Source organism: Brassica napus, chromosome C4 (genome assembly GCF_020379485.1).
Source record: "Brassica napus cultivar Da-Ae chromosome C4, Da-Ae, whole genome shotgun sequence".
Lineage (NCBI taxonomy): Eukaryota > Viridiplantae > Streptophyta > Magnoliopsida > Brassicales > Brassicaceae > Brassica > Brassica napus.
The window spans coordinates 53948869-53974281 of record NC_063447.1 but is presented as its reverse complement, the minus strand read 5'-3'; the positions used below and the strand labels follow the sequence as shown (position 1 = coordinate 53974281).

Here is a 25413-nt window from a genome sequence, read left to right as displayed (position 1 = left end):
CTTTACTTCTTTTTTTGTGCACCAGATAATCCTTTACAAAACTGTTCACTCATAATTAATTGAGAACTCTTCATGTAATTAGAAAATAGCTCTTCAATTTCTTTTTCTATTTGGTAACATATCTATACGGGAGGTTGGACTTGGATAGCATGTTGAGTGTCATGAATTTTTAGCTTAATTCAGTTAACAAGTGATTTGTCGATTTCCCATATAAAACCTCATATTATTTTATAAAAACTACATGTTTTGACCGCATATGTGGGCATAATTTTTTTACGAATATTTATTACTTTTATGTTTTATTAAGTCAAAAATCAGCTTGATAAGTTATTATTTGTATCTCTGAAAATTTTAAATCAAACATCATATGACAATGTTTTTCATCAATTATCTCTATATATATATGCTTATTATTGTGTTTAAATTTTTAAAAACTCACACATTAGAAAATATCTTTATACAAATGTTTTTGTTTGATTAATATTTAATTATAAATGATTTTAATTTTAACTTTTATAATAGAAAATATTATTTATAGATAACAACACAATACATATAAGAATTATCTGATTTTAAAAATCTATTTTTTATAAATGATCTAACATAACATATAAATCTAAAATAGTTAATATAAAATTCGTTTTTCACTATAAAATAAATTATATGTAAAAATTCATTAAAGATATCATTGACTTTTATCGCTCTAACTTTTAACGTGAAAGTTCAAAAAAATTATTTTGTAAATAATAGTATAAATGTGATATGACCCCGTAGTCGAGCCAATACGATCCAAGTAATCCGGTGATTTAGAAAGTCAACCTACTCACTTCATGATTACGTATTAAAATCTTTGTAACCTATGCAAAAAAGCAACGTGAGAATATTTTTTACGATATGGTATTTATTTACGAGGGTATCAATTATATATAAGAAACTCCAATCATAGTTCGAAATACAGCACCCATTCCATTCGATACATATATCTCCATAGGGGCATATGTGTGCCTTGGTCATATCCAAGACTAAAATACATTTTGAAAATTGTAGTGACTTACGTCTTAAGCCACCCTCGAATCTGAGCATCAACAAAGTTTCCTAGGTATTTGTAAGCAGCTTCCGAGGGATGAATTGAGTCCCAAAACAAGTGATCCGAATGGTTCGGACATGTCTTTGAAATGACATTACACATGAAGCCCGTTTCTAAGTACCCTGTCCCACAACATCCTTTTTTCGTCACCTTGAACCCTGTTTTCATTTTTACAACCATGAAATGAATTGCATTTAACTTAATAAGAGAATATTTTAATGACTTGCGAGACAAGGAAGAAGTGATACATACCATATTTGCTAGGGTTTTGGATCATATCCATCACAGGGTCATATACGTTGGCGTAAAGGAACTTGCTTCCTGGTAGAGACGCTTCAATCTCAGGCAGTTTCTTCACAAGTTTTTGATTGTACAAAACTGAGTCCGTGTTCTCTTGTTCCACACAAAATCTCATAACATTTCTCATTTTCGTGGTCATTTGGACCGGTAAACATCCCATTGGCGGCAACCCTCCGACAACTATATTCCGGCTACCTAAACTATAAAGTTCCTGCACAAAATAAGAGGAAAAAAATTGAGAAAATCAACGTGATAAATATAGAAAATAGTTTGAATATATATTAATGACACATAGAAAACATTACCCTTACAAAACCGTCAAGCCTCTTGAGAACAAACTCTTGGTAACCATAGATATCAGGATACTCAAGACGCCTAGTGGGAATATCATAAAAGTTCCAGATGAAATCGTTAGATCCTGCGCTTATGACCACTAAAGCATTATTAATTATTTCCATCGCTTTCTTGTCTCCTACGATACCTTTGAGACGAGCAATGTAATCCTTGAACATGCTTGGTTGTTTTGAGACCGGGATCGCCTTGCTCGAGAGCGAGGTACGATCATCATAACCCGCACCAGCAGATGCGAAACAGACTCCAGTAACAATGTCTTGGTCGGAGATGTTAGGTTGTAGAAACGAACAAACTCTTTGATGTGAAGTTTGGAGGCTATAACATCAGAGATCAGCTTTCCATTAGAGAACCTTCCGTTAGCTTCATGACCGGGGAGATCAACGCCGTAAGGGAGATGCTTAGCCTTGAAGACAGCCTGTGAATGGTAGTTGTTATTGCCTGTGTCTGCGGTTGAGTCCCCGAAGATTAGAATTGCCGGGAACGGTGGCTGTGGTGTGGCTATTGTGGCCGCGTTGCAAGACGCCATGAGTGTTGCAACGAAGAGAGCAAGAACTATGGTTTTAGACGTACACATTGTGAAATACGTGATTTGATTTGTTGTTTTTACTTTTTTGAATTTGAAATGTATGTGCTTACTTATTTATAAGGGAATGCATGACCTTTGACTTTTCTGTTGGACTGAGTTGCACTTTTGCACATGTGCGTGTTTGTTCTCTTATTTTGTAACTTTGTTTTTCGTTTTTTTTATTGTGAGAGAGGAGTTAAGTTTGTTTTTTTTTTTGGTCTAATGAGTTAAGTTTGTTTTCTAGAAACTGAAAAATAAATAGATATAAAGGAAGTGTTTCAAAAAAAAAAAAAAAAATTAGATAGAAAGGAAACATGAGATCTGAATATTGGAGTCTAATTACAGATGTAACTAGTATAGTCAAAACAGAAGAACTGAAACTATATGGTTTAAAAAAGTAAAAGAAATTTATTGGTCGAGTGAAAATTTAAAATGGAAATACATATATTATCAAGTACATGACAAAACAATTAATACTTTCAATAAAAAATGTTCATGTAATGTTTATATAATATATACTACAATGGTCCATGTAAGTAGTAATGTTAAAGACCGTATATATGATTTTTTGTATATATGAAATCTGGTTCATATCTTATCTCTAGTTTCACACTACAGTTGACCAACTTTGTAATTAAAGTACATTAGATATTGTTACTACGTATAGTATTATTTGCAACTTGTTACGTGGAGTTAACCATCGACCATGACAACAAAATCAAAATAATGAGATATTTTTCGATCTCCAAGTCATTTGCACATGGTTGAATATTTTGAACATTAAACATATCTTAGTTTTAAAATATGCTAGATTTTGACATGCGCTTTAAAAGCGCGGAATTGTTTTTTGATCGAGAAACATTTTTTTTTGAAATTTTTTTTAGATGATTTATATATTTTATATAATTTAAATAAATTATATTTTAGTACACTTTATCTATTTTTAGGTTAAGTACAAATTTATGATTATCTTTGTGTGCAATGTGCATTGTTTAATTTAATTTTTTTATTAGGACTATAATTTTGGAGTCGCGAATAATTTATTTCTACTATCTTTAAGAATATATTAACTGAATTGTTTAAAATTTGTAATATATATAATTTTTTCAACGTTCAAAATTTTTGTGTTGGAAACTTATATATATATATATATATAATAAACTTAAGCCTTTATATTATTTTAAGAGAATTTTTATCCTATTAATGTAATATAATTTATAACTCTTTCATTTTAACATAGGCCATTTCTTAACTTAAGCTGAGAATTTCCTAGTTGAAAATTTCTTTTGTTGGTCAATAAAATGATATACATTAATGGTAATGGTATAAATCTGTTAAACGAAATCACAATAAGGGATGTAAGTTACTATAGTATAGGAATTCAATTGAACACGTGTGGTTAATATATGGTGTTGCCCAATTATTCTGAAATTGTACATAGTAGAATTTAATATATATATATAGTGTTACCTAGCTAAGTTATTATAATATTATAGATTTGAGCTTCTAGTGTGGTTAATATATACAGTATTGCCCAAATTATTCTGAAATCTTACATGGTAGAAGTTATGGAAGTTAGTATATATCTTTACTAAATCTTTTCGGTTAAATTTTGCTTTCTATATAATTGAAATAGGAAATAAAGTTACGTTTGTTATTATTTTGAATTAGTTAATATTTCATTATTTTTTAGTTACAGATTTGTGATGTTTTTCTTTGTGATGAACGAACATCAAACATCTATACTAAAATGATTGTAGGGTTTGTTAACCTTTTTGGAATCCCTTAAATGAAATTTATCTCTCTTTATACATCAAAAATTATTGACTTATTGCAAAACGTTAACACTAAAAACAGGGTTTACATTCTGTGTGTTTGGGATTTAGTTTCATCCTTTAGATTCGCATACACTGATTTATCATGTCATTGTCTAATTTAAAAGCTTTTATTGGTTGTTATATATTGATGTGTGGTTCACGTTCATGTGTTTATCAAACGATAATGAACTAGGATAGCATAACACCTGCGCCTTGCGTATAGAAAATTTATATAAAAATTATTTAAAAAATATTGTATGAAAAAATAAATTTATATTTTTGATCGAATTAATATTTTGGCCTTTAATTTTTTTTTCACTTTTTATTAATTAAATAATTTATATACAGATGAGTTGATCCCATTTTTTAAAAATGTTTTAGGTCAAAAAATTATTTATCGCATAATAACGTTTTTAACGTTTAGGCCGAAGAATTTCAGGTCTACTATTTGGTTACAATGAAACTATGTCAGCATAGTTTTATATCATGATTTAGAAATTTAAAAGTTAATTATGGTCGTGAGGAGTTTACGTTCATGTGTCAATCATATGTATCTTCAATTTTTTTTTGTGTCTGTTTTTCATTTTGGTTATTGCTCGATATAAATATTGATTTTGGAGTTTATTCTCATTTCGTTTGTTTGTTTTGGTCTAAGATTTACACAATGTTTAAGATTTAAAATTATTAAAGAGATACAAACTTAGGTTAAGATCTGCACCTTTTGCACAATAAATATTTTATATTTATTACTTATTTTATGTTGTCTGCATATTATGAAATAATAAAATAATAAGTATATATACTAAATAACTAAGTAATCAGTTACTATTATGTAATAAATTAGTGTGTGCATATAAATCAAACGATCATTTTTGTTTATTCGCAATTATTTTAGGGTAAATAAATCAAAACAATCAATCTTATCTATCGTATATGATATATAATTAAATTTAAATAATATTAACATAGATATATAGTATACTTTTAATATGAATATTTATTAAATGAGGTTTCTACTTATATGATTTTATGATTATTTGCATATTTGTGTAGCAAAATTTTACACCAATGATTTTTTTTTAAATGGGGATGTTTAGTAGTTTCAATAATTTATAATCATTTAATAAAAACAATGAATATTTCAAAATTAAGATATTAACTTTTCAATATATGTTTAATGCAAATATCAAAATATAAGTATGTATTTTGTTATGATGTATATTTTAATTTAAATGATATGAAATATATATATATATATATATATATATATATATATATATATTAACATAAAAACCTATTAAAATAAATTTATTTATTCATATGGTCTTATAATCATTATATCTTAATATAGAAAAAAAATTCAAACTTTGATCACAAAAGTTCATGTGAGACTTTTAACAGTTTTAGTAATTTATACTCTTTTCGAAAAATTCAAAACACAACTTATACAAAAATATCTAGATTTTTTATTTGATTAATGTAATTGTGTTATTTGTTTTAATAATAAAGAAATAAACAAAAATGATAAAAGTATACATATTGTTATCAAATCTTTATTATTTAAAATCATTAATTGCCATATATATTTTAATCAGATTATGTAATTCCGTAGGTTTCATTTAAAGAAAGAATAGATAACACTATATTATGGAAATAACAAAACTTAGGTTCACGCCTACGGTGAATCTTTAAATTCACCTCTCCTCTTATTACCAATCAAAATGCCACATAAATTAATAATAAAATATATTATTTAAAAAAAAAATCTAAAATAATTGAAAAAAAATAATGACACTCATTCTAACGCCACTAACTAAACTCTAAATTCTAAATCATAAACCCTAAATTCTAAACCCTAAACCCTAAATTCTAAACCCAAACGCTATATCTTAAATCCAAATCCTAAACCCTAAACCCAAACCGTAAACTCTAAACCCAAACCCTAGACCTTTAACTCAAACCCTATATCCTAAACCCAAACCTAGACTCTAAACCCAAATCTTAAACCCTAAAGAAACAACATCAACATTAACCCAAACCTTTAGGATATAGGATTTGGGTTCAGAGTTTACGATTTGAGTTTAGGGCGTAGGGATTAGGTTTGGATATAAGGTTTGAGTTTATAGTCTATGATTTGGGTTTAGGATATAGAGTTTGGGTTTAGAGTTTACGGTTTAAGATTTGGGTTTAGGATATAGGGTTTGAGTTTAGGGTTTATGGTTTGGGTTTAGGGTTTAGGGTTTAGAGTATAGATTTAAAGTTTAGGTTTAGTTAGTGGCTTTAGCATCTTTAAAATTGACGTTATTATTTTTTTCAATTATTATTTTTTTTCAATTATTTGATATTTTTTTAAATAAAATTAATCTATTTTATTATTAATTTAGGTGGTATTTTGATTGGTAATAAAAAATGAGGTGAATTTAAAGGTTCAGCATAGGGGTGAACCTAAGTCTTGTTCCAAACTATGTGACAACGTTATATTAAATTATGGTTTATATTATGTGCTATAGAATTTTTAGAAATATGATTTAAAATACATTTAGAAGTGCCACATAAGATGATTTTTTTTAATTGATACAAAATTAAGATTCTAATTTTTTAAAAGATCCTCGATTAACATATAGCGGACGGTGATTTTAATTAATCTACCTCTCTCATTCTCTTTTTTAAAAAAGAAAAAAAATTATTGTCGTAGCTTGTCTACAAGTACATACAATTAAATAATTGGTTACGTATCGTGTTACTATTATGTTAAAATCTTAAACCAATTCAATTTGCAAGTATCACATTTTTATGGACGATAATCTTAAAAAACTCAATTTTAAACCTGAGTTTTTTTTCATCTTTTAACAAATTCTTCAAAGTGAGTGTAATAGTAGTTTGCTCACCTACCTTTTTTCTGAATGAAACGCATCTAAATTTTCAATAAATCTAAAATTTGATATTTTAATTTCACCAGAAGAAAATGAAAAAGGATAAGAAAAATAATAAAGTATCTAGTACAAAATAATATGTAACCTCAAATTCTATTTTTTCATCTGCAAGTCACACATTCTCAACCTTTAAATTAAAATTTTAAAGTAATAACACGACGATGATAGTAGTACAAATCATCAACTCAGATGCCACAATTTTGAACAAGTACAATTTTATTAATACATTAAAAATATTAAAAAGTGTCATAGACTTCAATAACAGCGAAAAATGCTTTTGAGGCATATATTATATTAAAAATCTTAAATTCTGCGTAAAACATGCATGTTGTAACTGGTTTACATATTTATGGATTGATGAATGAAAATTAATATAATGTAGAGAAGAAATAGAATAGACCAATTCTATTAATTCTTTATCATTTTTTCTATGGAATAATTCTTTTTATAATTTGTTTATTTATGGAATTGTTAAAATGACCATTTTATTCCATTCAAAATAAATACTTTTTTTTTGAATTAATGGAATAAGCCATTTTGTATCATTTTATTCCAAATATTAATTAAATTGATAATCCAGTTGCACCCGCAGAGTATTTGTGGTCGAATAAGTTCCGTCGTCTCTCTCACACAAAATGTTTATTCTTTTGTCTAATAAGCACATACTAATACAATTTTATGGACACCATTGAACAATACAAATAATATGACGTAGTGAGAATATATTGATAAGCTGTAGGGGTCCCGTAATTAGAAAAGTTGCTCACATTAGACCTATCTTATATATTAAAACAGAAGTCATGACTTCTCATTCATGTGTGATTTTAAAAAAAATGAACTATCTACTAGAGTTGATCACATTATTTCAATCATTAGTAATCTTTATATTAAATAAAAGACATTATTAAAAAATATTTTCTAGAGACATATAAATCTATAAATCTCTATGCACTTAGATATAACTCTCTATAACTCACGAGAGTTTTTGGTTTTCATGTAAAGTTTGACATGAACAGACGTCTTTCCAGATTATTTGTTTAATCATTGTGTTTTTGTAGTGTTGTATTTGCAGACAATATTTACTAAAGATTATTTGATCGTAAGCTCTGAACATATGTTAATAATTTACTGAACACATTGATTAGTGTGGAGAAGATGAAGTGGGTCCATTGTTAACGTCCATTTATGTTTTTCAAATCAATGAAAGCAGAAGACAATATTAAAATAATGGTCGCTTGATACAATTACGTTCATTTAGTTGTCTTACCATTTACTAAAGATTATTGGATTGTAAGCTCTGAAACTATGTTAATAATTTACTGAAGACATTGATGCATTTGGAGAAGATGAATTTGGTCCGTTGTTAACGTCTATAAGAAATTTAGAATATCTACATTCAGTTGCAACAATAGATATCTACATCTATTCTGTTAACAATTCAAATTAAATAAAGATTAATTCCTATTCTGTTATAACTAATCAAAGCAATATCTACTTTCAAAGAATATATAATTTTCGTGAGTGTACTAACATATAGGATATTCTAAGCATTTATTTTAAAGCTTGGAGATCAAGCTTACATATTTATTGTTGCCCTGACCTTCTCAATTTGTTTCCTATATTTTCGAAACAGAATCACGTAATTTTTTTTTTATTTTCCATAACAACCTAAACAATATCATCGATCTAATATACTTGATACCAGATTTACAATGAATATATCAATATCTACAATATAGGTAACTATAACAACCGATTTTAAATTTTCTACAATTAATTTTCTTCCTTGCGAATAAAGTCACAATATATTCTCCCTAAATACCCTAACAAACCTAGCGATCTATATATATATTACGCACTACACTTAACCTCAACCATCACCTAAACTAAAACAGTTTGAGCTATGTCTATGATCCAAGCATTTTCGTTACTAAAAGACGTCAAGCCCTACAAACAGGGCTGGCGAGTCCAAGTTAAGTTGCTTCACTCCTGGAGGCAGAAAACCAATTATGGAGGAGATACCCTTGAGATGATATTCACAGATGAAACTGTAAGATTATTTTTATACGTTTTATGTTCTGTTTTAGTTTATGTTTATGTACTTTATGATTTAAATAACTATGTCTATGTACTAAGTTTTATGATCTATTTTGTTTCAGGGTGTTAAGATACACTGCTCGGCCAGGAAGACTCTCATAAAAAAACCAGAGAGTAAAATACGGCTTGGTGAACGGCGACTCATAGACACATTTACAGTGTCTCACGCAAGAGGACAGTACCGTCCCACAGACCATACTTACAAAATGTCTATCATCGAAGACACCTCTATAGACCAAAGTACTTTTGAGTGTGATGATGAGTTCCTGAATTTTCCTTCTTTTGACAAGATTGGAAATTGAACTCTTAATACTCACTTCCTGATCGGTTAGTCAGTCAATGAGATTTTGTTTTTCATAATATATGTATATTGTACTAATATTAAGCAATTAATTATTTGACAGATGTAGTTGGTCAAGTATCCAGTCTTCGTAACATCCAAACTGTCCAAGTTGCTGGGAATGATAAGAAAAAAATTGAATTTCGCTTAATGGACATCAAGTAAGTGAATCAAGATATTATTGTGGTACTTTTATTACGCTCTATATTATATATACTTTCAGTTTAATTTTTTTTCAAAACCTTATTATTTCAGGGGTCAAAACATTGCATGTTGTTTGTGGGGTAAATATGCAGAACAACTTGAAGAGCATCTCCAACAAACAAATAATCCTAATATGGTGTGCATGATCCGCTTTGCTAAAATTGGGTTTTACAGAGGTATTAGAAATATAGATATAAATAATTTATCCTTTTATCTTTTGTATATTTATATTTATCCATTTCATATACTGTTATAATATTTACTAAATGTCCCATGCTTATTTTGTGTAGGAGATGTGCAGATAACCAATGCTTTTGATTCATCCCTGATTTGTTTCGATCCTGACTTACCTGAATGTCTGGCTTTAAAAAACAAGTAAGATTTCTGTGTGAAATAGTATTCGTTATCAGTTACGTAAAATTTGTCTGCACATCTAAAAAACGGATTTATTTACATTTTTCAGTATGCCAAATGATGAGTTTGCTCTTGCTCTAACTGATACAAAGAATGATAAGCGTCCGATCAAGGATCAAATTGATGATTGGAATGATGTGGGTATTAAATCTATCTCTGAAATCATCATGGCAACTCAGGTTTCTTTTCTAAAATTCTAATTAACATTATATTTACCAACGTCAACAATTTATCAGTTCTAAAACTATTACTATGTTTGTACCCTTAGGATGAGGATTGCAAAATAATTTGCTCAATCGAATCTATTGATACGGATTGGAGCTGGTTTATTTTTGTTCATGTTAGCCGGAACAGGTGTAACAAACGTTGCCTTCGAATCAAATCAAAGGAAGGTGGTAATTTGCCTACAAATGAGAAACCATTATTCTGGTGCACATCATGTCGTGTTAATACACCCACCGTAACCCCACAGTTAGTTTTTGCTATCATTTAACGAGACTTTTATTTTTTTAATATTTTTTATATACATTTACGGTTCAAATTGGTGATTACTTTGTTTGGTTTTGAAACAGATTCAAATTGCATCTGATTGTCAAGGATGACACAAGTACTTTCAAACTGATGCTTCTTGATTCTGTTGCTAAAGTCGTTGTGGGCTGCGATGCTAAAGATATTTGGGATGGTTCCTATGAAGAGGTTATACTAATTTATATCATCACAAATATATTTTATATACTTAGTCAATTTATACCTTATATATTTAAAAATACAGATTGAAGATCCAGATATTTTGCCTCAAGCTATAACAGATTTGGTTGGAAAATCTATTTGTTTTGGTCTTACTCTTGGCTCTGAAAATGTTAAAAATGGATCAGACATCTTTCTGGTTTCACAAGTATGGTCTGGTGATAATATTCTCCAAATCGAGTCCAACTCTGAGCCTATTACTCATGTTAGCTCTGCTTCATCAATAATGTCCGGTGGAGAGGTATATTTAAAATACATATGAAAATCTTATATCGTGTATTATAGAAAGACCTTTATTTGTTTAATCATTGTTCTGATTTTTACTATTATTTTCAATGTGTTTTTGTCTTGTGATAAGGTTTCTTTAACAGAAAAAAGTGAAGCAAATTCATCAGAAGGTTCTTCAACCCCATTTTCAAAGCGTAAGGAAAAAGATCAAGTTGACCAGACTTCAACTTCCAAAAAACTTTGCACCAAGGTGGTGAAGATGGAGAAGATTAAAGATGACGAGCTGAATGTTTAGTATTTTTATCTTGCTTTTTGGCTTTTCTTTTAATTAATGGTTTAGTATTCTAATAATGTCTGTTGTTTGATAAAACACACTTTGTTTTCTGAGTTTTACTTAATAATTGTGGGTTTTTATAATGTCTGTTCATTTATTTATCAAGAATCTAAAACAGAGGCATTTCAATGGCAAAACCTAATATTAATCTAACCAAACCACTTAATTATCTATTACACAATGTAGTATAAACAAACTTACTTGGACTGCACGTACATTAGAAGTTGAGAAAAAGACAAAAATAGCACTAAATCAAGTTTTTGTTCCCAAACTAGCACTCAAGGTCAAAAGTCACAAAAATAGCACTTAATGTTTTATCAAAAGTCACAAATTTAGGGTTTAGAGTTAAAGGGTGGGGTTTAGGATTTAGGGTTTAGGGTATAGAGTTTAGGGTTTAGGGTATAGAGTTTAGGGTTTAGGGTTTAGAGTTTAGGGTTTAGTGTTTAGAGTTTAGGGTTTAGGGTTTAGGGTTTAGAGTTTAGGGTTTAGGTTTAGGGTTTAGGGTTTAGAGTTTAGGGTTTAGGGTTTAGAGTTGAGAAATGAGGTTTTGGGGATAAGATTTCAAATTTTGAAAAATAAAAAAATTAAAATTTTCAAAGGATAAACTTAGAAATGTGCTATTTTGGTCATTTTATTTTTTGAGTGCTATTTTTGTGATATAAACTTAGAAAGGTGCTATTTTGGAGATTTGCCCTTAGAAGTTTCCTGTTTATTCCAGTCAGCAAGCCACAGTACATTGTCAATATGATCTTCGGAACCAAAAAAAAATACAATATATGAATTAATACACATTAAAATATATGTTTAATTTAATCGGGTAATATGATATTAGAAATGCCATATTTGTCAAGTTAAAAAATATTCTAAACAATATACGGAAACAATTAAATTATAGAACCCAGTCTTGAGGAAATCAATATGTTTGTTTACATATCATGAAAATTTAATGAATAAAAAAAATAGTTGAGCAAGTAAAATAATACAATATCACTCCATATCACTTATCTAAGATTATAGGAACTAAATAATTGAAAGTAATAGCACAATATTACTAGATTTTAGGAACTAATAAATTTTGAGGCCTTTGCAAACAAAATAACGCAGGTGCACTCCACATAACTTTTCTTATTCTCGAATTTTAATTTCATTTCCTGTAAAATCGTGTTTGATCATCACTGGAACTAGCAGAGACTGTTCTCGAGACTGAGAAACCTAATCAAGTATATTATTTGACACACACCACAACCAGACTTAGTTTTATGGTTTACATATTAATATTTTGACCCAACGAACATCTTTGCAGATTTAATGAAGAGGAAACAAGGTTTTCCCCCTATACAAAGAGGGGATTCGACACAACAAACAGAGAGGATAACTAGACGAAAACAGAACAGTGGGAATTTAGTTCAAGTCAAAAGATCTCAGAACCAAAAATCAATCCGAACTCTGGATGTTCCTGTGTCTACAGTTTTTAAGAGACTATTTCATGGTGTTGGATACATTCACACTGATGCTGTTTCACCTAATGTAAATCAAGGGAAACAACTCACTCCATGTACACCACGAAACATAATCAAATGTGCTACAAGTAAGTTTCAGTGGATCAAATGCGCTAATGTTGATGTTTTTATATCCCCCCTGTCCATTTGAATCTAACCATTATTTATATGTTTATCATTCTAAGGTATGGATTGTGGAACTGGACAAGCTTCATATGGAACTTTACAGAGAAGTTGTCTCACATCTGTAGCATGTAATTATAGATATCATTACGACAGTGACTGTAAATCGTATGAAAGATATTCAGAGACAAAACACTTTTTTTTTTTTGTATTGCTTTGGTAGACAAAGCTGGCATCAGAAAGAGACTACGTTCTGGCTTACAAGACAAAACTAATATATGCAGTTTTATGGATCGTCTGGATGAAACTAGTGGTGATGAAAGTGAAGAGGATGGTAATGCAGTAGCTTATGATTCAGACTTTGAAGGTTATAGTTTAACTTAGTTTCTCTATCTATATACTATTTAATACCGTTTGTATACGTTTACTGTATTAACATTATCATGTTTTGTGTGAATGCAGATAGATTTGATGGAAATTTTCAAGAAAATCTTGACTGTAGTTCACAAGAAAACACAGATGAAGAATCCGATCCAGAAATTGAAGTTGTTGATTTAACAGTCACTAAGGAGCCAAATAGCATACCGGCCAGGAACAGAGTTAAATCTCTAGCATCACTTTTTGAAGAAGCATTTCGTGCTACAGAAAAACCATCTAAAAAAACTAAACCAAAAGAAGATGGTAATATATACCGATTTACTTGCATATGATATTTAGAAAAACAATTTTGACATACTTATTTTTTTATGGTATCTACAGCTTATATAGATGAAGGGGATGCTACTTTCACATGTACTTACTGTGGAGCTATTATGTGGTTTGGTGAACGCTTAAACAGGCGTCTAAAAACACGCAACCCTAAGTTTGCTCTCTGTTGTATGCAAGGACAAGTGCAGTTACCATTACTAAAACAACCACCAGAAGTGCTACAAAATTTGCTGAATAGAGATGATAAATTAAGCAAGCATTTTCAGAGAAACACAAGAGCTTACAACATGGTGTTCTCATTCACTTCACTTGGTGGAAAGGTTGATAGAGCTGTTCGGAAGGGAAAAGGTCCAAACATGTTGGTACTCCAAGGTGAGAATTACCATTTAATTGGTAGTTTACAACCACCTACTGGAAATGATGCTAAGTTTGGACAGCTTTATATCGTTGACACTGAAAATGAAACAGAAAATCGAACAAATGCTTTAAGGTAACTATTTGAATATACTTTTTTTTAATAGAGAAGATACATTTACTGTGACTATTAATCTGAACCATTTTATTTTTTATTTTTTACAGCAAAGGGGGGCAAAAGAAAGCTTATAAAAAACGTGATGGACTTAAGAAGGAGATCATTGACCTTCTGATAAAGATGTTGAATGAGACCAACCCTTACGTTAAACAGTTCAGGTCAGCAAAAGATCGTTTCACCATCAATCCTAAAGACTCTTTTCACATGAGGATAGTCAGTGATAGAGCAAAGGATGGAAGAACCTATGACACACCCACAGCATCAGAAGTTGCTGCACTGATTCCTGGAGATTTTAATCTGGACATGGATAAAAGAGATATTGTTCTTCAACAGAAATCAGGCAAGTTGCTAAGGATCGATGAAATACATGCTTCATATCTTGCACTTCAATATCCTCTTTTATTTGTACATGGAGAGGATGGTTTCAGACTTGGGATAAAGAAAGGTGTTACTAAAGCTACGGAGAAACAGAAAAAGGAAAATATCAGCATCCGGCAGTTCTTTGCGTTTCGTTTGCATGAATGTAAGAATGAGGCTCATACTATCCTAAATTCAGGAAGGTTGTTTCAGCAGTTTGTTGTGGATGCCTACACAACTATAGAATCCAATCGCCTACGCTATCTGAAGACTCACCAGACGAGTTTGCGTTATGATAGTTATGACTCTATCAAAGAGTCAGAAAATGCTGGCAGGATTGATATGGCCGAGCAAGGATCTTCGTTTCTCTTACCAGCTACGTTCACTGGTGGTCCTAGATATATGAAAAACCTCTATCTGGATGCAATGACTATATGTAAGCATTTTGGTTTTTCTGATCTTTTCATCACTTTTACATGCAATCCTAAATGGCCAGAGATCACAAGACATCTTAAGAAACGAAATTTAAAGGCAGAAGACAGATCAGACATCATTTGCAGGATGTTCAAAATAAAACTGGACTCATTGATGGATGATTTAAATAAGAAGAATATCCTTGGCAAAATTGTATCATGTGAGTTAAATATTCAGCTTTCTTGATCATATGTCTTTATATTTTCAACTATTTACTAAACAAGTGATTGTTGTCTGATCGTTGCAGCTATGTACACGATTGAGTTTCAGAAACGTGGTCTACCACATGCTCACATTCATCCTACGGCCAAGATTCCCACAACAGATGATATTGGCAAGATAATTTCAGCTGAGATTCCTGATAAGTCTCAAGAACCAGAGTTGTACGATATCATTAAGGATATGATGATTCATGGACCATGTGGAGCTGCTAATATGAAATCTCCTTGCATGGAAAATGGGAAATGTTCGAAGCTTTACCCGAAATCATTTGCTGATAAGACAACAGTGAGTAAAGAAGGATTTCCGATTTACCGTAGAAGAGAAGATACAGATCGTTTTGTAGAGAAGAATGGGGTGAAATGTGACAACAGATTTGTTATTCCTTATAACAAGAAACTATTTCTACGTTATCGAGCTCATATTAATGTAGAGTGGTGCAACCAGGTTGGTTCTATAAAGTACTTATTTAAGTACATTATCGTGTGACAGTTGTTGGTGGAACCACCAGATCACATGGTTGCAGAGGCGCTTGGTTGTGCAGAAGGAGAAGTGGACCCAAAAAAAGGGAATGAATTCAAGGAGTTCTTTGATTGCATGTATTTTTTTTTCTTTTTTAACTATACAACTGAATTTATTTGAATCAGTACATAATATAAAAATACTAATAAAATCTGTTTTGTTTGGTATTGTAGATATGTTTCTTCGTCTGAAAGATCATGGAGAATTTTTAAGTTCCCCATTCATTACAGGTCTACTACAGTTGAGAAGCTTAATTTCCATCTGCCAGGCAAACAAACCATTATTTTCAAAAAAAAGACAAGTTGGAAGCACTGATCAGTCGTAAACTCATTGAGAATACAATGTTCTTAGCATGGTTTGAGTTGTGTAAAGTTGATGATCTGGCTAAAACTCTCACCTATGCTCAGATTCCTAACTTCTTTACATATTCAAAGAGTCAGAAGAAGTTCATAAGACGGAAAAGGGGATTCAGTGTTGGCCGAATCAACTATGCTCCACGTAATCAAGAACATGCTTATTATCTCTGTGTGTTGTTGAACTATGTGAGAGGTCCTACGAGTTATGATGACATCAAAACGTTTGAAGGTGTTGTTTATCCAAGCTACAAAGATGCATGTTATGCTCGAGGATTGTTAGATGATGATCAAGAGTACATTGATGATATTCTGAGGAGAAGCTATGAAAGCACATGAGCTGAACTAAGACAATAGTTTGTTATGATGCTCATGAACAACAGTTTATCTGGGCCAGAGGATGTTTGGGAGAAGAATTGGGAATGTCTTTCAGATGATATTGAGCATCACAGGCGTAAAACTTTCAATAGGCCAGGTAGTTTTACTTCACTATTTTCGTGTATTATTTGATTTTCTAGCAAAATGTTACATACTTTTTCTGTCTTTTTTAAATAGATAAATTTCTGTTGTAGGACTATTGTTAAGTGACGATGAGAAAAAGAAATTCGCCTTTCTGGAGATTGAAAAGATTCTGAAGCGTTGTGGGACTTCTTTGGCAAAATATCCTTCTATGCCACAGGTAGCAAAGACACATAGTAAGGATTCAAATGTGTTGATATTAGACGAGAGAAGCTATGATCGTGAGGCTTTGTTAGAAACTCTGGTCTCTATTCCAAAGATGACTCCAGAGCAAAGAAAAATATATGATGAAATCCTAGAGGCTGTTAACAAGGAAAGAGGTGGAATGTTTTTTGTGTCTGGATTTGGTGGCACTGGGAAAACTTTTCTCTGGAAATTACTATCTGCAGGCGTTAGATCGCGAGGAGATATTGCTCTTAATGTTGCATCGAGTGGGATTGCTTATTTGTTGTTACAAGGTGGTAGGACTGCTCATTCAAGGTTTGGGATACCACTTAATCCAGATGAGTTTTCTTCGTGTACTATGGCTCATGGATCAGATCAAGCTAATTTGGTGAAAGAGGCATCACTGATTATATGGGATGAAGCCCCCATGATGAGTAGGTATTGTTTTGAGGCACTAGATAGAAGCTTATCTGATATTATTGGGAAGCATAGCGACAAGCCTTTTGGTGGAAAGGTTGTAGTTTTCGGAGGCAATTTCAGACAAGTGCTCCCAGTAATAAATGGCGGTAGTAGAGCTGCCATCGTTATGGCTTCAATGAATTCTTCGTATCTGTGGGAGCATTGTAAAGTGCTGAAATTAACTAAGAACATGCGATTATCATCTGGTGGTTTGTCAGCTGAAGAGTCGAATGATCTAAAGGAATTCTCTGAGTGGATCTTAAAGGTTGGTGATGGTACACTTGGAGAGCCTAACGATGGAGTAGCTAAGATCGAGATCCCCTCTGAATTTTTGATTACTGATTCTGATGAACCAATAGAGGCCATTAGCAAGGCAGTGTACGGAGATCCTTCTTCGTTGAAAGGAAACAAAGAAGCTAAATTTTTCCAAGAGAGAGCTATTTTGTGTCCAACCAATGAGGATGTTAACATGATCAATGATTACATGTTGGATAAGCTGGATGGTAATTTATATTATCACCTTTTTGTGATTGATTTTAGATCCCAAATTTACTGTTTCTTATATACACTAACTACATCTTATGTTTTATTTTTTTTTTAGGTGAGGAAACGATTTATCTCAGTGCAGATAGTATTGATCCTACTGATACAAAAGCAGTGAATGATGAAGCACTTGACTCAGATTTTCTAAACAATATTAAAGTGTCTGGACTGCCGAATCATAGACTGATATCTTGCATATTTGCATTGTTTTATCCATTCATTCATAAATATTTTCATCATAGAGATTAGGATTTAGACATGTTTAGGTTGCATTTTGCATACATGAGTCTCTATTAGGTATTGGAGTACCACATGGAGTTCTTGGAGACATTTGGGTGCATTTGGAGCTCAAAAGAGGTGATAAAGGTGATCATTGGACGAGCAGAGCGTTGGGAACGACTTCCTGGAGCGACTACATGAAGTCGCTGTGATACCCCTCCCAGAGCGACTTGCCAGAGCGACGATCCAAGGTCGCTCGCGTTTCCATGGCGAGACGACACCCAATGAAGCCCGGAGCGACGTCCTCAGAGCGACACAGCCAGATCGCTCGCGAGGAGACGACCCGGGAGCGACACAGCCAGGTCGCTCGCGAAGAAACGACCCGGGAGCGACCTCTCGCAGCGACGTGTCGAGGTCGCTCCGCGTCTATTTGTTTGGGCGAATTCATGATTTCTCAAGGGCCTTTTGGTCATTTCATTATGCACGTTTTTACTTCTAAAAACCTATGTTTTTAAACATCTTTTGTAGCCACCAGGGCAGATTATCTTTGGATCTTTTGAAAAATACACAAAAACTCTCTGGAGAAGTTCATCTCTTGGATTTTTGATTGTTATGTTCTTGTGTTCTTGTTGATTTCTTATCTATTTCTCTACATGATAATCTGAAATCCAATATGGGTTTAAGAGGAATCTTGGAGATTAGTGAGTAATCACCTTTTGAATTCATGGGTTAGGGAGATTAAGGGTGATTAGGTTAGTTCTAGGATGTTTTAGTGTAGATCATTCTTGTTCCTTGCTAGTAGAGTATTCTTAATGCATCTTCTGAGTTGGCCACTCAAAAGTTGATCAATAGGCATTTCCTACCCGAAAGGTGTTTGATGAAATGCCTGAGACAACTCTCCTAGGCTTTTAGTATACTTTGCCAAAGACATTTGTTGTTAAAGATGCTAAGATAGCTAATAGACTTGTTAGTAATGATTGTTTTCATATTATTCAACCAAAGACATTTGATGTTTGAGATGTGTTAGCAAATGAGCATTCATCTAGACATAGAGCTTGCTTAGAATTGTGTCTAGGCTTAAGGTTGATAGTTTGATTGATCATTTGTCATCCTTAGTTCGATACTTGATCACCCAAGGTCTAATCCCTATGCCCATGAGTTCTCTTTTCCCTTAGTCAAGAAAGTATCATTCTGTTATTGCTTTCTAGTTTTAGTCATAGCTTAAAACCCATTTAAATCATTGGTTGCACTTAGATTAAGTGAGTACTTGCATTCTCAGTGCTTTGATATCCCTCAGAACTGGTTCGACAATCACTATACTACAACATTTGTCTTAGGAGCTTGAAAACTCCTAACATCAAATTGGCGCCGTTGCCAAATTCTGAGTAGATTTAAACATTGAGATTTAGTCACTTGCTTGAGACTAAGTCATTTTAATTTTGTTTTGTTACTGATTCTTCTTCTTCACTTACCTTTCACTTTCAGGTGTATGAACTTGAGGAGCAGGGGTCCATCAAACCTAGTTCCAATAGTAGCAGACATCAGAGCTTTTGAGAGGGAGTGTGCTAGAGCTAGAAGAGAAGAAGAACACCAGGCCCACTTGGATATTGATATGGCAGATCCACCGCAAGGGGCAGAACACCAACCGCGGGTAGCTCGACCCATTGGTACTTATGACCGCCCCAACATTCATGGTTATAGACTGGGAATCCGAGCACCGGCTGTGGCAGCCAACAACTTTGAGGTCAAGTCAGAACTCCTCAACGTGATCGAGAACAACAAGTATCATGGCTTGGCTCTAGAGGACCCATTTGATCACTTGGATAGGTTCGACAGCTACTGTGGGTTGTCAAAAACAAATGGTGTGTCTGAGGACGCCCTGAAGCTGAAGTTATTCCCTTTCTCTTTGGGGGATAAGGCACGTCAGTGGGAGAAGTCTCTACCCAGCGACTCTATCACCACTTGGGATGATTGCAAGAGAGCATTCTTGGAGAAGTTCTTCTCTACTTCAAGAACTGCTAAGCTGAGAAATGAGATTTCCAGTTTTCAACAGAAGAACTTAAAAGGATTCAGTGAAGCCTGGGAGAGATTCAAGGGCTACCAAGCTCAATGCCCACACCATGGTTTCTCTAAGGAGAGCTTGCTGAGTACCTTCTACAGAGGTGCCCTTCCTAAGTACAGAGCCAGATTGGATACAGCTAGCAATGGGTTCTTCTTGGGGAGAACTGAGGAAGATGCAGAGGTGCTGGTTGACAACATGGTAAAGAGTGATGCAGTCTACAGTGGAGACCACGACAGAAGCAGTCGAACAGATGATAAGCAGACGAGGAAGGAGTTAAAGGCTCTACAGGATAAGATAGACATACTCATTGCTGATAAATTCACCCAAGAGCAGTTGAACTTTGTTGGTAACCCAAACCAAGATGCCCCACCTGGGGTCAATGAGGTTGAGGGTTTGGAAAGTCAAGAAGACCTGTGCTTCATCAACAACAATGGTAGTTGGTACAGGAAAGAGCCCAACTTTCAGTACAACAACTACCAACACAAAACCTATCCTAACAACCAACAGAGTGGTTATCAGCCTAGGAACAACCAGCAAGGCAACTATCAGCCTCAGCAAAACCCTCCTCCTGGTTTCTCCAACAAAGGGAACCAGTCTTCTCAACAACAAGCTAATCCTTCTACCTCTACTACTCAGGAAAGCAGCACTGATGTTCTACTGAAACAGATCTTGGAGTCTCAGACTAGAAGTGAAAAGCAGGTTGGATATGAGTTGAAGAACCTTCACTCCAAGATTGATGGAACTTACAATGAGCTCAACAACAAGTTCATGGCTTTGGAAAACCAGTTTGCTTCCATGACCACTCACCAGAATCGCCAGCAAGGGTCTCTACCTGGAAAATCTGAGCAAAAACCCAAGGAGTATTGCAATGTTGTCCTCTCTACCACTTCTTCAGGGATTGAATTGAGTAACCACAAGAAAGAGGTAGATGAAATTGAAAGATTGGTGTTTGGAACTGAGATTGAACAGGTTCAGCATCTGATTGTAGCAACAGCTGAAGCAAAGATTGTGAAGGAAGCTGACAAAATGGTTGAAGTAAAGATTTTGAAGGGAGATGCACCCATGGCTGAGAAACCAGTTGCGAAGAGAGCTAACCGGAAGCTGAAAGAAGTCAAGCTGGAGGACACCACTGAAGTTGAGCAGTCACCCTATGACAAGCTCCCATTTCCACAAAGGGTCCTCACCAAAGCTCAAAAGAAGGTAATTTCCAAGTTCATAAAAGACTTAAGTGATATTGGAGTTAAGCTTCCAGAGATCTCGGGTATGCGTGAGGCTCATGTCCAAATGATGCTCATCAAGGACATTGTAGACCACCAAGCAGAAGTAGCAGAGCTCCTCAACATTTCAACTTTGAAACTTGATCCAGCCATCACACCAAAGTTTCTCCCTAAACTAGAATCCCAAGGGAAGTTCACCTTGTCCTGCTCCCTTGGTAAGCTCACCTTTGACGATGCTCTTGTTGATTCCGGTGCAAGTGTGAATGTGATCTCAATGGAGATGGTGAAGAGTCTTGAGATTGAACACATGGAGTCAGATACTTCCTCTCTCACGTTTGGGGATTCTTCTTCTACTACCCCTATTGGTCTCATCAAGGATTTCCCTTTGAAGATTGGATCTTGCACCATCCCTATAGACCTCACTGTCTTGAAGATGGCAACTGAGAAGAGAGTTCCATTGATCCTGGGCACACCATTCCTTACTACTGTGGGTGCTTGCATCGATTTCGCCAACAAGAAGGTCACACTCCTCAATGTCAACAAGCTGTCTCTTACCCAATTCAGTCTCCACTGGATGTTGAGTATTATGGAACCATCACTTGTGGAGACCCCTACATTGAGAAGGATCCTCCTTCTCAACTTTCCACTTGAGGTACTTCTCTACTTTCCCTTGTATATACCATTTCATTTTTGCATATTAGCTTTCTCTTTTGGGTATCTCTCTCTACTTGACAACATAGAGACTGTGTCATTTAAGTTTGGGGGAGGTACCAAGTATTTGATCATGTTTGCTTTGATGTTGTTCATTGAGTCATGCATTGCATACCTATTTGCATATTAAAAATAAAAAAAAAAAAAAAAAACACTAATCATATAGATTGCATCACTTGCATTTTTAGGAGAGTCTAGAGCATATAGGTTGCATTCACTTGCATTGGGAGAAATGATTTTAAACGCCTTGTAAAGAACACTACGTTGCACCTGAGTAGCTTTTGCACCTCTCAAAAATACTTGTATGTTTCGAGCCTTGAAAACTCTTCCTGAAACTTGTTGATTGCTGAAACTCAGTCTTTGAAGCCAACTACAAACCCTATTTGAACTGAATGAACTTAATGCTTCTTGCTCATGGTCCCTTGTGTACTGAGTCATGGCTATACACACTTGAGTTGTCACATCCTTTATGCCAATCTTATTTTGACAAACTCTAGTGGTAGACCACTCCCAAAACCTTTCCCTTCTTTTAAGCTTTCATTGTTTGATGAGTGAGGCCTTCTTCGGAAAGTCTTACATGTGCATAATGTTGAGAGTATCGGGAACGACAATGCTTGATCTTCATTCTTGCTAGATTGGGCACTCTATTGTCTAGCTATAGGTGGGGGGTGAGAGTTGTGATTATGATTTGGGAGCAATGAAAAAGGAAAAGAAATGATTCTTTGTGTTTAAATGAATTGTCTTATTGGGATAAGTAGAAAAACTTCTAGCTCAAGTTATGAAAAGTCTTGGCCCCCATCTAAAAAAAAAAAAAAAAAACAGAAAGAAAATATGAAAAGAAAAGAAAAAGAAAGAAAAAGGGGGCTAGCAAAGTTGTTAGGAGCTAATTAATGTTTTGAGGTTGTGAAAAATCCCTTGTAGATTTCAAAGAGAAGGAGTTAATATTCTTAGGATCTTTCGGTGAGAGATGTGAGTTGGGTTTGACATTTGGGAATGATTGTGTAATTGTATGTTTGGGAAAAGGGTAGAACAATGGAGATTGAGCATTGTATTGATTACGCGTTTAAGCACACACCAATTAACCTAATGTGCCAACAATACCACAATCGAATGGTATGTCATTGTAGCATTTTAGGATCGAATCCACAGAGAACTAGAGACTTATAACACTAAGAATACACAAACCTTCCTAATTTAAGCAAACAAGAAGATAGATGATTTGTAACAAACTAATATCCTAGAAATATAAACAAGGTGATCCCAAATCCAATCAAGAAATAAGTGCAAGAATTCAATCAAATACTAAGGATGGATCCATGGTAAGGATAATTGATATAAGGTGATCAAGGTTCAATCTAAAGGTGGCAACTTTCAATCAAAGTAATCTCTTAAGTCTAAACACAATTCTAGACAAGTCCTATGTCTAGGTAAATGTCCATTTGCTTAGAAATCATTAAACATCAAATGTCTTTGGCTTAATTCAATCAAGCAATCTTTAAGTTCAAGTTCAATAACTATCTAGCAATTTTAACATCAAGTGTCCTTGGCTAATCTCACTAGAGCTTAGTTGAGTTGATTCAAACACTTCATCTAATCATGTCTGATGAGAAGTGTTTAGAAATCAGGTTTAGAGTGATCAAGACTAAACAAGCATTAAAAATACTCAACAAGCAAGTTCATACAAGGATCTACAATAAAACACCCTAAATCTACACTTAATCACCCTAATCTACCTTAACCATGAATCCAAGGAGTGTCTACTCTCTAATCTCCATGAGAAACCTCAAACCCATGATGGATTCAAGGCTCACCATGTTTATGAGAAGGAGAAACAAGATATAATAGGAAGAACTTCCTTAGATTATGATATAAAGATTCAAGCTTTTTTTTTACAAAGGGAGGCAAGTTCTTGAGAGAAAAATGAGATCAGATTAGGTTTTTAGGTTTAAAACTATATATAAGAGATGCCAAACTCGAGCTGGTTTAGTGAATTAAACCGGGTCAAACCGGAATAAACCGGTCAATCATTTCCCTTCTTCTCCACAGCGACGTTTGCACCTCGCTCCACCAAGTCGCTCTGGTGATTGATCTTCGATGTGGAATTTGCCGAGCGAGTTCATCACGTCGCTTCAATCACTCGCTCCAGCACACGCTCATGATGCGGCGACCTCACTAACTCGTTTTGCCAAGTCGCTGTGAACTTCTTCGAGCTTGAGCTCCGATTCGCTCTTCTTTGTCTCGAGACCCGAGCTTCCTCGTCTCCAGCTTCAGCCGTCGTCTCCTTCGTCGTCACTGGCTCACGGCCTCTCTATCTCCCGTGGCCGTGCTCATTCTCGTCGTCGGGATCATCCCTCACCGCGACCGGATGCCATCGACGTGAGGTCTCATGTCCACGACCTCTCCATTTCTCGAGCTATCCTCCTCCAGGTCGTGCTCTCAGGTGCTCGAGTCTCATCGTCGTCGAGCTTTGCCGTGGTTGGAATTAGCCTCGCCGTCGTTCGCGTTGAAACCAAACTCTCGATCTCCTCCAATGGAGACTTCTTCATTATTTTCAAAACCAGTCCCTGTCCTTTTGATTCTTTACAAAACGGACCCAGCCTTTGGAATGTGCAAAAATGCCCTTGCGAATCAAACCCAAAGTTTCCAATGCGCGATTTAGCCCAAGCGAATATTACGAATTTGCAACCTTGGTCCCTGGATTCTTGTTAACATCACAGTGGACCCAAAACTTCCAAACTTTGCAGTATAACCCTTGAATTTCGCCCCAAACTTCCAAATAAGCATTCCAACCCCTATGATATGCAAATGAGTATGCAAATACAACACAAAGACCTAAATGCAACCTAAAATGATCATAATAAGCTAAAATATGAATCTAAAACTTATAAAAATCATGAGATATCAACTCCCCCACACTAGTCCTTTACTTGTCCTCAAGTAAACTTTCAAGAACATGGGAAGTGATGTTTCAATACACAAATGGAAATTCATGACCTTAAGAAACTCTTCAATGCCATCGTTGTGATATCCTTACAAAATCATACCAAATAGCAAGAGCAATTTGTTTTTATTAGCTCTAACTTCTCTCGGCCTATCAATTCCTTTGATATTTTAACTCATTATGATGAATCCTCAAATCAACCAACTCTCACATTCAATAAGAAATATCATAAGTGAATTCTCGCAAATTGCCAATTGGTCCAAATCATTTGGTTTGGTGAGAAAAATGGCTTAATGTGAAGAATGAGAAGGGTCCAAATACATTTTGCTATGGTGACTTACACTCAAGAATAGGAGTTTGATCATTATGC

At 33.9% G+C, this 25413-nt stretch overlaps 2 protein-coding genes, 1 non-coding gene and 1 pseudogene across 3 annotated transcripts; 2 read left to right on the top strand and 2 right to left on the bottom strand.

Annotated features, from left to right (window-relative positions):
- Window positions 1–623: 623 nt before the first annotated feature.
- On the bottom strand, window positions 624–3692 carry LOC106364735 (annotated as a pseudogene).
- A 5267-nt stretch (window positions 3693–8959) lies between these two features.
- LOC125586188 lies at window positions 8960–11381 on the top strand. The gene is made up of 10 exons (XM_048756020.1): window positions 8960–9106; window positions 9216–9393; window positions 9558–9654; window positions 9749–9873; window positions 9988–10072; window positions 10161–10290; window positions 10380–10582; window positions 10684–10807; window positions 10884–11099; window positions 11217–11381. The coding sequence occupies exons 1-10, from the start codon at window positions 8960–8962 to the stop codon at window positions 11379–11381; spliced, it is 1470 nt and encodes a 489-aa protein (XP_048611977.1).
- Window positions 11382–13106: 1725 nt separating this feature from the next.
- LOC106417486 lies at window positions 13107–22042 on the top strand. The gene is made up of 13 exons (XM_048756018.1): window positions 13107–13173; window positions 13266–13409; window positions 13505–13723; window positions 13802–14240; window positions 14330–15075; window positions 15361–15779; window positions 15825–15931; window positions 16028–16122; window positions 16206–16503; window positions 16591–16682; window positions 16780–17853; window positions 21070–21642; window positions 21840–22042. Exons 1-13 carry the CDS (start codon window positions 13107–13109, stop codon window positions 22040–22042), a joined length of 4476 nt encoding a protein of 1491 aa, XP_048611975.1.
- On the bottom strand, window positions 20133–20239 carry LOC125586611. The gene has a single exon (XR_007323148.1). It is a non-coding gene; the product is annotated as a small nucleolar RNA R71 (small nucleolar RNA).
- Window positions 22043–25413: the final 3371 nt, after the last annotated feature.